The following is a 15,366-nucleotide window of genomic DNA, read 5'->3' as shown; positions in this document are numbered from 1 at the left end:
TTAGAAAAAGCTGATGGAAACACACCTACTTCTTGCATCTTAGTTTATTGTTGACGTGTTCTAACTAGGGCTGAAACAATAAGATTAAACGATCATTAAAATAATCAACTAATTTAGTAATCGATTAATCATTAACTGGAGTGTACAGACTCTAAAACACGCCTTTAGCTGACAGAGCAACCCACTTACAGCAGTAACTATACCAAAACTGTATAAAAAAATATATAAATAAATAAAAAGTAAACATTTTACATTTAGATAAAAACTTTTTCATCTCTCTAACATCCAGTACTCCTCAAGTAGGAAAGTTTTAGTTTCACCTGGTTTAACTTCGTAAAAGATCTTCTTAAAGGAATCTTTGGCTATCAAAGTATCAATCGAAATTATCGAATTATTCATTGAAAATATAATCAATTTGCAAAATAATCGGCATTTACAGCCCTAGTTCTAACCTGACTGCAGTTTTCTGTAAATAAGAAGAAAAGTCAGAAATCTTGCAGTGGATTAGCTCAGTAAAGGGGGTTCTTTAGACATTAATATATCGGGGTCAGAAACATCATCTGTAATGAAATGACGTCATTTACGTGCAAATCAAAGCTGTAAAAATGAAGTTAGATGATTCCTTATTTTTCAAGCGTCTCAATCTTACCTTCCTCCCGCAGCAGTAGCCCAGACCCTGCATGACGGGGTCAATCTCCGACTCGAAAACCTCTGCCAGCTTAGAGCAGTACTTGTAGACTCTGGATGTCTTGCGATTGTAAAGCCAGGCGTTGTTAAACATCAGCCACACGTCGTCCACGTACTGCCAAGGCTCTTGGTACTGTCCGGTGTCCAGCTTACGCTTTATTGTGGACAGATCTATGGGGTTCTTAACTATATCGAAGTAATCCTAGGGGATATGAAAACAGAAGTTAAAATAAAGGGCATGTCTTTCCAATCAGACATGGTTTAAGTTCTGTAGGGAGACTTTGTTGTACATACAGGGATACCAAGGAGCATGGGGTCTACAGGCTGTCTGAACGGCAACGATTCCGGGTCCTGCCTGTACAGAGACTCCAGAGTCGGCATCAGAGCCTGCCGCAACTCCTCAGGCTTGAATACTGCAAAACAAACCACAAGGAGACGCTGAGTTTTACAGAAAACAGGCGGGTTAAACCGTGGAGGCTTGGAACATAATGAGGGATATAACTAGTGTGTGGACGTGTGTGGAATAACATGTATCCTAACTGTGACTCTGTTAATGACTGTCACATACTGCTAAAAGGTAACAAACAATGCTGTTCATTTTTAAACTAATCTTATCAAATTCAGATTCAATTAAAGAGGAATCCAAGATGATTAAATGATTTGAGATGATCATGTTTTCAGCATTTGAGTCAGGAGCTTGAATGAAGCACATCAAATGGTCTTTTCTAGCCTTCCCTGCTATAAAAGAACCTCCAAACCATTGAGGAGTTGTAATAATGAGATCTTACGACCTCAATGTAAACATGGGATTGTTGAAACTTGGATTGTCCAAATCCAGTATTCATAATGAAAATATTGGATGGGAACATCGTCAGATATCAGGCAGAGAATTAATATTTGTACAGATCAGCCTTGATCTAAAATCTACGCTGTTAGCATCCTGACTAAAACACTTCCCTTCTGTCTCCTTAAGTTCATTTAACTCATTGGTTACTAATAAAGGGGTTAGTTTATATCATACTCATTGTTGGCTATTGCCATCTCTTAAAATAATACCATTTGATCACACCTCTATATGCCACACTACTAAAAAAGTAATCAATGTATGTATTATTTGACCTGCGATTATAGCGGTTCAAAAGAGTACAAAATTAAAGCTGCAATACGATTATATCAGACCTGAAAAAGCTGTAATGGAACTTGCTTGCTGAAACAACCACTGGTTGAACCAGTGCTGGGTGCATTTAACGTTTTTAAGTGAATATATTGAAAATGAAGGATGGCCCAATATTAGAAAAAAAAGGATATAAAGTAAAAATTGGTGCATAATGGGATTACAGGCAATAAATTGATAGAATCGATCGAAGTTCTTGTGTAATAAAGACCGTAGAGGAGTTAGTTATCCAAAAGCAGCATACATTTTTAAATTCATTACTTCTATCTGAACGAGGGATGCACCCACCGTTCACTTCTTACAAATACTGGATTTTGGATATCTGCTGATCCTGATATTTTAATCACTACGGTTGGTTTTATGAGGTACAGTGGTATCCTCCAAGATCTGTTAGCCTCAGACTCACTTTTCCTCCGTGACTGAGAGGGAGATGAGGAGGTTGTGCCATTGCTTCCGTTGTCCTCCTCTTCTTTGGGTTCTGTCTTCATTTCCGGCTTTTTCTCCTCCACCTCCATTGGTTCTGGCTTTTCCTCCAACTCCTCCTTCTTCACCCCGCCAGAGTTGGAGTCGTTCTCACCCTGTAGATAAGAAAATAGTGATCTCATTAGGCCATGACATAAAAAATTCACCGGATCGTCGGTAAAGCAGGTTTAATAAGTCATAAAGAAATGTGCAAAAAATGCCTACATTATTATTTAATGTATACTATGTGGTAATTGATGGGTTATTTTGAGTTGCCCGACATTAAAACTCTGCAGCCCTATAATATATATGGCATGTTTGGGACCTGAGTTGACCACACCCAATAAAGTTGTAAACGTGTGATTGGAGATGTAATGGAGGAGAGAAAGAAGAAAAGGAAAAATATGGTTTATTACAGTTTTCTCTGCAGCCAAGTGTCTAAGCTAAACATCTCTGGGGCCAAAGTGCAAATCTGAAGAACAATTCTTCATTTCCATTTAGCAAAGATTAATGAGGGAAAAGTAAAAAGCAGCCCTCATATTTACTGGATCAAACTTGTTAATCAAACCCACCTCCGTCTTGGGTTCAATTTTCCCACCAGCAGCTTCAAACTCCTGTTGGTCAGTTTGTGTTTCCGCTTTGATCTCCTGGGCAGGCAGGTCGGCTCCGACGTGCTGCGAGTGCAGGTCGGCGCTGGCGGCAGAGGCAGGTGTGGGAACTCTGTTATCCAAACTGGCCCCTGGTTGGGAGAGCTGAAGTAAAAAGAAAAATAAGGAGGATAACGATAACTGAAGGTTAAATAAGAAAACAGTGTCACCCCCCCCTAAACTTTTCTGCATGCAGGGCTGCAGCTAATGACACAAACAAGCACCCTGTGTTTAACATTGATCTCTTAGTATAACACGTGGGGTGGTGGTACAGACGGTGGTGAGGAGGCAGTTATCAGACAGGTGGATGTGAATGGGATGGGGAGAGGAAGGGGGGGAGGGGACAGTTTGTCGGCATGCGGAGGGACTCGAGTCTCACCGGCGTGGTAGGGGGCTGAGTCAGGGGCTGCGTCTGTGCGGCTGCAGGGGGCTCCGGCTGGGGTTGGGGCTGAGAGGGGCAGGGTGGGGTGGCCCCCTGGGCTGGGGCCGGGACGGGGAGGGTGGGGGTGGAGCTGCGGCTGGAGGACTGGGGGTGTGGCAGGTTAGTGGCCACCCCAGCCGTGGAGGCTGAAGAAGCAGTGGGTGGAGGCGTGGAGTGCAAGGGGGTTTGGGAGGAGGCTAGCTGAGGGCCCAGCGGGGGCCCCAGAGTATTCATGGGGAGGTTAGCGCTCTGTTGCTGTTGCTGGAGAAAAAGGACACAGAGCAGGCGGACAAACGAAATATTAAACAGCAGACACCACAAACAATACAGGGTTTAGAGTACATAATGTGATCGGTAGGATCGATTAAACAAAGGCAAAATGGTTAATTAAATATTTCCCTTCTCTGAGAATAAATTTAAATTAGAATGACACCTTTAGAAAAGGTTAAAATGTCACATTAGTCTTGAGATCAGTCCTGCAGCTTAGTTAACTACAGCTCCACACCCCTGATGGCTCACCTGGGTGACAGGAGCCTGCGCCTGCGGCTGGCCCATGCCAGGACCAACTGTAACATTCATGGCACTGGACACAGAAACGGCACCAGATCCAGGTGTGAACTGGGTCTGAGGCAGGAACTGCCCCTGATTGGGTGTCTGGCCCACCATGTTGCCGTGTCCAGGCATCAGGCTCTGTGCCTGGGGCATCCTAGAGGGAGACATCCCCACCTACAGGATAGGAAAAGAAGAATATTAGGAGCACAGAATACATCAATAAAGTGGGATCAAAATTGGGTGTCATCAATGTTGCATGAAATATAAACTAATAAACCCTTTGTTTGTATTACACTTCTTTAAGATTAGTACAGAAAAGCAAATTAGTTATAAAAACCCAAACAACAAAAACAAATGGAAGTAAAACATAAAAGTAAGGATTAAGAAACAACAAATATGTTATTTAAAAAAAAAACAAGAAAAAAAAAAGTCTAAGAAAGATTCCTTGTTTTGTTTATAATTTGTATTTAAAATGTGTTGGAAATGCTATAAGTACTGCTAAAGCTAACTGAAGAGTCAAACAAGAATTATTTCACATAATGGAATAAGTCGTGCAGAAGTGTACGACTCTGGAAGGAAGAATACTATTATAAATTAAATGTTTTCATGATATCCAATGTTAAAAGAGGAGGCAATATTAGTATTATGATCCCTATTACTTTCGGTGTAATTCACATCTTTTTTTCTTTTTTCTTATGTACATTTATAAAAAAAAAATCATTTAACTGAACAATGACCAAAAAAAATAAAAATGTTTAAAGATAGCAATACTAACCAACTGGTTTACCTCTCATAGCTCATTTTTTTAGTTAACCCCTTAAGCCTAAGCGCCCCCTTCCTAGGGGGCTGGAGCTATTTTACAAACATTATAAGCTTGTAGCTGAATACTGACACACACTTATATGTTCACGTCTCTAAAAGCCTCTAAAAGACTTTCTACTTCATTCTAATATTCACCAACCATAGCTCCAACACAGTGCCAAAATGCAATTTATGACCCAAGTTTGGATTTTGGTGGAACTGGTTTCAACACACCTAGCGGTGCTGAATTATGTATTTCTAATGAAATCCAAAGACACTGAATCAGCTGAAGCCAAGCGCTTTCGCGAAACTCAAACACGTCCTCCAAAAGTACCAGCAAACCAAAGCAAATAACCTGTCCTTCCTTTGCTGTAATCAAATTATATTTTCATCCCAATAAAAGTCAATTTTCCTAAATATATCTAACCAGTAGCTTATTATTTAGCTAAAAGCTACCTTTGCTCTCTGTATTACAGTACTACAACATGCCCATATTTGGAATCCGTTATCCTGTGTCAATCAAAAATCTTTTTGCTACTCTCGCTTGTGTTTTGCCGGGGCTTCCTTCCATCTCATACTGGGGAAAGCAAGCTTTCCAAAAAGGTATGAAGCTCCCTGATTGGACAAACAGTTATTTAGCTTCGCCCTGCGTCTTCATGCATTTTTTTCCCCCAACATAGATTTATATGTATATTGTGTAATTACAGTGCGTAAATAAAGAGTAATGAAAAAAAAATTTTTGGGATGAAAACTGTATTTTTATAACCAAATATTTAACATTATTCCAAATTTTAAATTTCAGCATTTGTGCCAAACTGTTCCAAAATGGCATATTAAAGGTTCACATGGATAGTTTTCCAATCTAAACACCAAACTTGCTACATATGTAAACAAGATGTTCTAGTTACAGCTTATTATGTTTATTTCCTTCGTTACAGGAAAAGTGATTTTTTTTTTACACTTTTAATTTTTCAATGCATGTCCTTTATGTTGCTTGATAACAATACTAGCCGTTTAGGCTAAGTAAGAATATTCCTTTTCAAGAAAATAGCCCCGGGGGGCTTAAGAGGTTAAACTACTGGTCTCATATAAAGATTTGGTTCAAGAAACTAAAATTCAGAAAAAGAAAAGGAAAAATATTTCCTCTGTGAAGTTCTTACCGGGGGAACAGAGCTCATGTTCATTTGCTGTGGGTGGTTCATAGGAGAAGCTGCTCGGGGTCCCATTGACGACTGGGCGTTGGACATAGCCATGTGGTTGAACTGGTTCATACCTGTATACCCCCCAGGAAAAAAAAAAAAAAAAAAAAGGCAAGCGAACCATTCAGCCAGAGAAAAAAACTACATCAGCACAAAAGGTCAACATGGCAGAGGAAGTTCATACATTTGTTCCTTATTTAGCTAAATGTGCAAACTTAAACCCCAAAGTGACTTCAAACACGTTCAGTCTATTCAGTTCAACAGCATGCGGCTCAAGTTTCTCCATACCTTCAGGTAGGGGTGGAACGGTTCACAAAATCCACGGTTCGGTTCACGGTTTCGTGGTCACGGTTTTCGGTTCGGAATATGTTGATTGTTAGCCTGACATGTTGGTCGTGTTGCTGTTAGCATAAACAAAACGTGTTGCACAATGCTGGCACACTGTTTTTATCCACAACTTTCTTTCCACCGTCATCGTAGGTCACTCTAAATGCAAAGTGGTCCCATACAGCAGACCTATAAAGTGCTGCTGGCGCGTCTTCCAACTCCTGTTTTTTCCCACTCGGCATACCCAGACAAAACTCCACAACAACTGATTTTTTTTCTGCTACACACGGCTACGCTGCTTCGCTTCTTCCTCTTGTTTACTACTGGTGGTTGGCTTTGGTCGCAGTACCACCACCTTCTGCTCTGGAGTGTACATGCTTCGCCTATGAGAAAAAGGAGCAGCATGAACCGAACGCAACACACGCGAATCGAACGGAGACAGTCGAACCTAACGGTTCAGACGGTTTTCATAAACCGTTCCATCCCTACCTTCAGGTATTCTAGGTAAACATCTCTTATGAATGTTCAACTTATCTTGATTGTGAGAACCTCCCCCCCAAAAGTGCTGAAATAAGGTTTTCCAAACCCTTAAGTGTTTGACCCATATTCTCACTGTTGTTTATCCTCTCAATAGTGGACATTTGTTAGTGTCGTCAGTGCTAACAGACGTAGTGCCTATCTTAAAAAAAACAAACAAAAGATGGAATGTTCTCACGCTTGTGGGATAAAGCCAGAGTGTAATTATTCTCCCATTATGAGACATTTGTAATTTTAATGACAACTTTTTCCCCCACATTCATTGTCGGAGTCCCTGATCTCCATTTATTCACTGTATTGCTGATAGACCGAAAAAAACTGAAGTCACCTGCCGCCATCTTGGTACTCCCCACTTTCACTGAGTGGTGCCATAAAAACGGTGATGTAATGCAATTAACAGAACAGTGTAATCAATCAATTTAGCACTTTTGGCACATCATCACAGTGTAATATTCTTCATAACAGACTACAGTATTATTATGCTCCATTAACACATTGATTTTGCTGTAATGGATTTGTATATGTCATATTACATGATTAAAAGATTTCATGGACTTCATACTGACAATGCAATGTGATGTGGCTATTTTTTTTTTCATACCATAAATGACAAAGATCTTCAGATTCTATGAAACAGAAAGTGTGTGTCAAAGTGATGAATTTATCTTTATTTTAAAATTTATTTAAGCCCTCCTAAAAATAAAAACATCTTCATTGTTCGATGCAGTAGTGCGCGTATGGTTTACATTCCAGCCGGTCTAACCAGGGAGTACCATAAAGCAGCTTGTGACTTCACAGCACCGTGTACTACCAACGGCTATCAGCAATCCAGTGACTAAATAGAGGTCTGTGGTCTGAGTTGACAACTTAATCTTATTTGAACATTAACAACATTAAGATGAAATCTGTACCTGGAGGAACCTGAATGCGATTCATGATCTGATTTGGTATGTTTGGTAGAGAAACGGGTCCATCTATGAAACAAAAAGAAGGATTCATCAAATCACTTCACCAACAGGTGGGACTGTAAAAGCACCAAAAGTGGGCATAACTTCCTGCAGTCTGAGTGACGTCATCCTGAGTTGTACTCACTCTGTGGCCGTGGACCCAAGGCGTTGGGCTGCGTGAGGCCAGGCTGCTGCGTCGCCTGGGCAGTCATAGGTGGCTGGTTGATGATCTGCTTCTGCAGCCTTGAACGTCTCTTCTCCTCAAGTTCCTTCTGGATTTTGTAAATCTTCTCAGCCAGGAAGTGGTAATACTCATCCTGAAAGAAAAAGATTGCAATGTTGATCATTTGAGCAAAAAAACCCAAAAAATCTCACAGCGTATATTTCAACTGATAGTGCATCATTTAAGTCAGGCACTGAAAAGGCCATCTTACCCGGCTGTTCGCCGACTCATACATGTCTCCCTCGACTTTTCTCGCATAGGCGACCAGATTTTCCATTCGCCTGTCCTTTAAAGCAGCCGGGTCAGGGGTAGGGAATATGGCTTGTACTCTGCAACATTAAACAGCAACATTTAAAGAGATGGTTTGTACCAAAGCATTCTGAGAAAAAAAAAAAAAGGAACAAACTAGCCAAAAGGTTTTTTCACTTAATTGGAACAGCCAAAGGGCAGCAGTTACCTCTCTAAACTCATGGCTAACACTTACAGTTTGTGAACGAGGTGATTGCGCAGGTCCTGAGTGACATGCTCATGCCAGGCCTTCCTGGCGCCTGTGGAAGAGACGGGTGCTGCTGTGGGCAGGCTTCCCATCTGGCCCACAGAGCCGTCTGACAGCAGCTGACTGAGGGTGGAACAGGGAGGAAAAAAGGTTAGAAGTTACAAATATACCACTTCCTTGAATAAAATGATTATCAATATATGTCCTTAGAACATAAAAATGTGTTTTATGGTTCTACTGAAGGAAGCAGAGACTGACTTGTTAGTGTTGAGCGTGTTGGAAAGGGAGTCAGTGTGCAGATTGGTCTGTTCTGACGCAGTCCCACCCATTGTCCCGCCTCCAAGAGGCATCTGGTTACCTGGTTACAAACATATTGGCAAAGAAAGCAGCCTTCAAAGATCAAGCTCCAAACATTATTTTGTAGATCTTAAAAGGGAATAGTTTGTCACTTTCAGTTTATGTGTCATATTTCATTATAGCACTGATTTTGCACAGCATTATCAAACCTATATAAAATTCTAAATATTAAAAGAACTTGACTCAAAAATCTATTGGTACTTGGCCTGTTGTGATTATGCATTTTGCTGAACATAATCTGATCACGATAAATGAAAATGATAGCAGCATATTAATGTAGGTAATCCCCATCAACGTTTCTATCTAATTTTCTATAAAAATACCTTTTGATTTATGCTGCTACTCAACTTAAACATGTTAGTCAGCAGCTAATGATGAGATTCAGTTCCAATATGTTTAATTGAAAATGTTTACAAAAATTACATTTTACATAAGAAAGTACTTAGAATTCAGAAAATACACAAACAAGTAGTTAAGTCAGTAGTGCTAATTGAATTACTAATCATTACATATCAGCTATCAGTGGGAGAACGTTTAATCTGTAGCCTCTTTATTCTTCTTTTAAGGTATTGGTGAAATCCACTTCACCCGGAGAGCTGTGTAACAGACACACCCCTCTCTCACACATAGTGTGACATAACCTCTAGTGAAATTAATCAATAATGATCAATAACAGACCTTTTTCTAAATGGTTAAAATCCATTATTAATGATCTAATAATAACAGTTGATATTAAATCAGTTTATACAATTGGAAATCATTCTAATTTCGAAACGATTCTGGAAAAGTGGTGCCATATTATCATGTAATGAACTTTATTATGTGGTATGCTAAATATTAAAAAGATGGAAATTATTGGCCTGTAATCCAATTTATAAAAGTAAAGTAGTCCTGCTGTAATTTTCCAAAGTTTGATCAACTTAACACAAATACACGTCTCCCATAATAGCCAAGAGGAAATGACGGTTTAAGGCGATAAAATAACCCGTAGTAAGCACAGGTTGATGCTGATGAATATGTATATTTTATTTTCATAAAACTACTTTTCTACAAATAAAAATAAACCAGTTTTTCCAGAAAATAGAAAACACACATACCATTATAGTTTTTACTTAAAGCAGTTAACAAGAAGTCAGATTATGCAAAAAAAAAAAAAAAAAAGCATATGCACAAAAAATGCACAAAATTGTGTTTGTGATCTATTTCCAAATAGAACACGGCAGGTGGATATTACCGATAGTGCTGATGGGTCTCATCTGCTGAGCAAGCTGGGTCTGGGAGTTCTGGGCTCCTGTTTGTCCTGGGGCCTGCTGAGCTGTAGCCTGTCCAGCCGCCTGGCTGCTGTAGGGCAAACCGAGTGCTGCGTAGGCTCTCTGCATGGAGCTGGGGTCTATGGGAGTTGAGGTATTGATGGTGGGTGCGCTGGGCTGACCCATGCCAACAGAGGACATGGGGTTCTGGAGGCCGGTGTTTGGGGAACTCAGCAGAGCTGTGGTAAGGAATAAAAATGAAAATAACTTTAGCTCAAATTTTGTAAAAATAAACAAGAGACACTTATATGTGTTGAAATTTTCCGAACTGTAACAAAGTTTGGACTTTACATCCTCGATTGTTAAGATTCAAAAAATGTACAATCAGAAAACTGCAAAAACAAAACCAATAGAGAATTTTCAAACTTTCGATGGATGAAAAGGTTATAAACTTCAACTCTAGAAAACAGAAAGTAAGCAGAAAATATAAAGTGGCTCTTTATGCAAGAACATAATACATCATGTTCTCCAATAAGCAAGCCAAGGAGAGAGAGATAAACACTGGAAGGACGCTGACTGAAGAATGGAAAGAAAATGAGGAAAGTTTATCCAACTACTGTGATTAATCAAGTGCAGGGAAACTAGTGACTGAAAACATTACACCAACATTTACCAGAGAGTTAACATTTCTATAATTACAAATCAAATACCGGGTAACTATTGAAAGCTCTGTTTCTATCTTTACAAAGCAAAGCCAAAGGTCTAAAGGTCCGGCCAACTGGCTCTTTAAAACAGAACCGTCAAAAGCTTCCTGTGTTTGCTGCGTGGACGACCGCAGTTCGAAACATTAGGTCAAACTCACGCTGCTGGGTTCGCTTGTCGCTCGCATTCTTCAGCGGGAGGCAGACCGGACAGTCGTGTCGTGTGCAGTTTTTCCAATGGGAGATGATCTGTCTGGACGATGCGCAGTGAGCCACTGCAAAGAACAAAAGTTCCAACATAGATCCTTATTTAACAAACCACAAAGATAAATTCATTAAGCAACAAAGAGAAATGCTACTACTCTCCATCCTAAAAGGCTGTTGGTTTGGCCCACCAAACTTAACTTCCTTTTGGGTAGGGTAGAGTAAAGGCTTCTTATCTGACAGGAAACCCCTGATGAATACATTTTGTGCTAAATATTTGACACCTTTTAAAAAACGTCAATATAGCTTCAAGTGAGATGTATCAGGCTTTAGGTACTGAAACACAAAGATGTAGATTTAGATGAGCTGTTTGGTTGTTAAAACTTTGATTCTGATCTTAAAGTTGACCCCAGAGTCAGGGAGGCACCAGCTTATGAAACATAAGAGTTCAAGTAACATCTGGTCAGTATTAATATCATTTTGGCATTGCTTGATAGCAACCTACCTTGGCAGGATTTCCCAGCCTGGCAGTGGGTCATGTGGTTGAGGACGTTCTTCATCGTGCGGCAGTGAGGAAGGGCGCAGCTTCTCACCTCCCCGTTAGCCTGCTCTCTCCTCTGGCACTTGTGTGCGTGAAGCAGCAGGACCAGCTGCTGCTGGATCAGCTTGCGTTTCTCTGGATCAGCTGTTGGTCCTGCCGAAGGCACCGCCACACCTCCGCTGCTGGCCAGCGGGAGCATCCCTGCCTGCTGCTGCTGCGGCTGCTGGAGCTGCTGAGCACAGGAAAGCAAACGAATGTCAGCGCTACCATGAATTACAGAAAAATTCATTTTTGACATTCTAAAAGAAGAAACTACGAGTTAGGCTTGGATCAAACTTATGATGAAGAAGAACAAAGGTATCACAATCAGCCCATTTCCCCACTATATCATTCCTGCAATCTAAAAAGTTTAGTGACCGGAGAAAATGCAGAACAACGAAACAAAAACATGACTGTTTAGCAGCTTGTCACCTATTACTTGTCTTCAAAATCAAAGTATTGAATGTTTAAGATCAGCTATAATATCTGTAATAATATATCATTTTATAAGCAGAGGGAATTATTTCTGCTTAATCTTTTAACTTGTGCATTTATGGCACAATAACAGCAGCATTTTGAGGGAGGAGTGTTGAAGGTGCTGGTTTTCCAAAATCAGCATTTAGGCCAGAAAGCTTAATCTTGTTCTCATGGGTTCATCTATTTCACATGGCTTCAACAATTCAAAGAGAAATACGGTTTGCAACCCTGAAAATAAAAAAAGGGATACTTCTTGGCCAGTCATCGCCTCCCACCCTATCGACATTAAAGCCGTAGGGAAACTGACCGTTGCAGTTCCGAATTCTCCGGAGTGGTGCAAGACTTTACATGAGTGAATAAAGTGAATGCGATTGGTCCTCATCAAGGGGGCAGGATTATTGTGGCGTAAGGTTCGCAAGCATTTTGGATTTGGCCGGTTTGTCGGAAGCATCTTGCTAACCAGTTAACAACTTAGAGCTATTAAGTTCCCAATGGGAAGTTACATTGGGACCAAGTAGCACTAAATCAGTGACTTAGAAACAACACTGTCAAGGAACGCTATGGACAGCGGAAACATGCAAGAGGAGGAGAGTTATGTGTCAAGAGGTCGTGGGTGAGTCTCCTCAGTCATACATTTTTTATTCAAAGGAGGAAAGTGAGGGCAAAGTTGTTGTAGAAAGAGGACGCCAGGGCGACAGAAGCTTGGTTTGGTGTAGAAGGCTTACAGCCATACGTGTTTGAGCCCTTGCCTCGCAACGCTGCCAGTTCTGTTAGCTCTACGCCTGCCGAAGACACAGACGTCCATCCCTGTGAACACTGGGATGTAACTCAATGGTAAAGTGAATGATTCTTATTTCTTATTTTCTGCGACATATGAATCAAGATGCTTTTACAGATGGCCGTTGATATATGATTTGCCAAATTTAGATGTACAAGCTGTATAACTAACTGGCCTGCATAAGACAACAAAAAAACAAAACAAAAAAAACATCACAGATTTTAAGACAGGATTTATTTTTAAATAAAAGTGTTCTAACTTTTGGGATGATATCTGATAAAGAGTGTATTTAAATACATGTTTAAGCCAGAACTATTTGACATTTAAATATGACTTCCCTATGTCTTAAAAAAATTATTTTTACCTTTTCTTATGTGAATTGATTTTGTAGATTTTCTAAGTAAAACCTGAATTAAATTAGACACATACTTTTAGTTGTTAATATGACACGGTTCCATTTTTTAAAGGGACAGTTAGCAACTTAGGTCAGATTTGTTGAACTAATGCAGACCACAGATTTCACCAGCTAAGCTGGAGATCAAAGTAGCTCCTCCAGAACTACTATGCTGCTTCTCTGATTAATGCCCAGCCTTTTAATTAGGTAAGGTTTATATGTTTACGATATAATTTCCCTATTTTGTTGAAAGACTGAACAGAGCTTATTAAGATGTATAAAGCTTTAGATATTCTCTTTTGAAATTTCACTACAGCTTTCTCCTTGACCTGCCTGATGTATCCCTTTATCCTCTTCATGCAGTTTGTTTACCAATGTTTCTCAAACAAACCTTCAAGGCCTGCTGGTGACACTGGTGGATAAGCTGACTTTTGAAGGGAACCGCTTACAAAGGAGTCTTTTTTTAAGTTGAGATGTTTCAGCACAAAGGAAGGTTTTTACTTGTAAAAAAAAAAAAAACATTTACCAACCACATCAAATTTTAGTTTTTCAAACTAAGCCTTAGTTAAATATACCAAGGTTTAGTGTTTTTACATGAAACGTTACAACTGTTTTTGGGTCACGTTATACATTTTTTTAAAATAAAATCTCTGTTCCTATACTGCCACTGGGAACTAAAGCTGAACTACAGTGGTATGAAAAGGTTTTGGGACCCGAGTTAATTCTCATTTTCTTTTAGAAATGGTTTGGATCAACATTTTCAGTTAAACATATAAGTAGGTGAACACAATGATTGCAGAAGTGAAAAGGATTTACAGAACCTTTACAATAATACTCCAGTATGGGAGATTAATGCAGAAGAAGACTTTTCTGCACACAGTACACTAAAGCACATTTGGACAGCCAGCTTCATTTTGGAATGAGGTGCTGTGGACTGATGAAATTAAACTGAGTTAGTTAGACATGACAAGGAGCGGTATGCATGGCTGAAAAAGAGCACAGCATTCCAAGAGAAGCCCTGGCACCCAGAGTAGAATATAGTGGAGGTTCCATCATGCTGTGGGGCTGTGTACTGGAAGTCTTGAGGGTTGCATCAAACCTGACTGAACTGGAGAGTTTTTTTGTTTGTTTTGTTTTTTTTAAGGAGGAGGATCCAAAGTAGCTTCAACCAGATTCCAGAATCTCATTGGAAGCATTTACAGGCTGTTATTTCTGCGATTGGAGGATCTAATAAATATTGATGTTTTTTTTTTTGTTTTTTTTGTTCTCTGCCCAGATTCATGCACCTGCTTATTTCTGGCAGCAGTATCATGTTGTGGGTCTTTGGAACTGCTCAGGGGGTATTGTAAACGTTCTGTAAATCCTGTTAACTTTCTTTCCCTTGTTAAATGTCACTGTTTATCTTCTTTATAACATACTTAACTGAACAGGCAGTAACTGATGCATTTAAGCTTCTGTAGTTGCTCAGTGGTTTGCTCCAGCTACAACGTTGAGCTTTCAGAATCTAAAGCATATGCTAAACTAAAGCAATTATTGGATAATCTTCCATAGTGTTTAAAGCTGTGGTCCACAACTTTTGAGAAAGTTATTGAGGTGTTTTTGGTCCACTTCCATATAAACCAGCCTCTGTATGACCTAACTGAAAAGACCGTCATCTCTTTGGACTTAACAGACCACTATATCAATAAACTAAGTGCAGAAATTATAACTGATCTGTCGTCTGTTGCTTAGCAACTCTGCTGCCAGCATGGTGCGGCTCTCCTCTGGCTTACAGCGCGTTCTCTAACATGGCTCCAAATTAGAAATCAACTGTCATGAAACCTTTGTTGAATGAGCATTTGAACTCCTGAACATTCTGAGTTAGAACAGCTTAACTATACAGAACAGAAATGTTGTATGTAGGAATTCATTATTTTCTGCTCTATGACGTCCAAGTCATTTCAAATGCCCCCTGCCCAAAAAAAAAAGCCCACCCTTGGTCCAAACTAAACATTAGGTATAAGTACACTAAGAAAAGTTACAGATTACAGCTTTAATGAATACCCTAGGATTTAAACTTTTTTTAACATATGGAAAATAATTAGTTTCAGCAAACAGAATTAAGGTTGTCAAAAGTATCGATACTGAAAAGTTGTATCCGGATACAATACTC

At 39.8% G+C, this 15,366-nt stretch overlaps 1 protein-coding gene across 5 annotated transcripts in view; it reads right to left on the bottom strand.

Annotated features, from left to right (window-relative positions):
* LOC107083428 (CREB-binding protein-like) overlaps positions 1-15,366 on the bottom strand; it is a 46,943-nt gene that overhangs the window by 13,015 nt on the left and 18,562 nt on the right. For 2 of the 5 annotated variants that reach the window (XM_015372629.1, XM_015372631.1), the window contains 15 exons: positions 11,491-11,758; positions 10,943-11,056; positions 10,065-10,319; positions 8,732-8,831; positions 8,462-8,596; positions 8,189-8,306; positions 7,900-8,071; positions 7,719-7,781; positions 5,905-6,017; positions 3,911-4,117; positions 3,350-3,652; positions 2,896-3,075; positions 2,268-2,439; positions 982-1,100; positions 650-889 (listed from right to left, as the gene is read on the bottom strand). In XM_015372629.1, the coding sequence (XP_015228115.1) occupies positions 650-889; positions 982-1,100; positions 2,268-2,439; positions 2,896-3,075; positions 3,350-3,652; positions 3,911-4,117; positions 5,905-6,017; positions 7,719-7,781; positions 7,900-8,071; positions 8,189-8,306; positions 8,462-8,596; positions 8,732-8,831; positions 10,065-10,319; positions 10,943-11,056; positions 11,491-11,758 (2,559 nt within the window). The remainder of the gene's footprint in view (positions 1-649; positions 890-981; positions 1,101-2,267; positions 2,440-2,895; positions 3,076-3,349; positions 3,653-3,910; positions 4,118-5,904; positions 6,018-7,718; positions 7,782-7,899; positions 8,072-8,188; positions 8,307-8,461; positions 8,597-8,731; positions 8,832-10,064; positions 10,320-10,942; positions 11,057-11,490; positions 11,759-15,366) is intronic. The other 3 variants (XM_015372630.1, XM_015372632.1, XM_015372633.1) reach the window with 2 other exon arrangements.

Source organism: Cyprinodon variegatus, unplaced genomic scaffold (genome assembly GCF_000732505.1).
Source record: "Cyprinodon variegatus isolate N-32 unplaced genomic scaffold, C_variegatus-1.0 Scaffold74, whole genome shotgun sequence".
Taxonomy (NCBI): Eukaryota; Metazoa; Chordata; class Actinopteri; order Cyprinodontiformes; family Cyprinodontidae; genus Cyprinodon; species Cyprinodon variegatus.
Note: the sequence above shows the minus strand (reverse complement) of the source record. Positions and strands in the feature narration are given on the sequence as shown.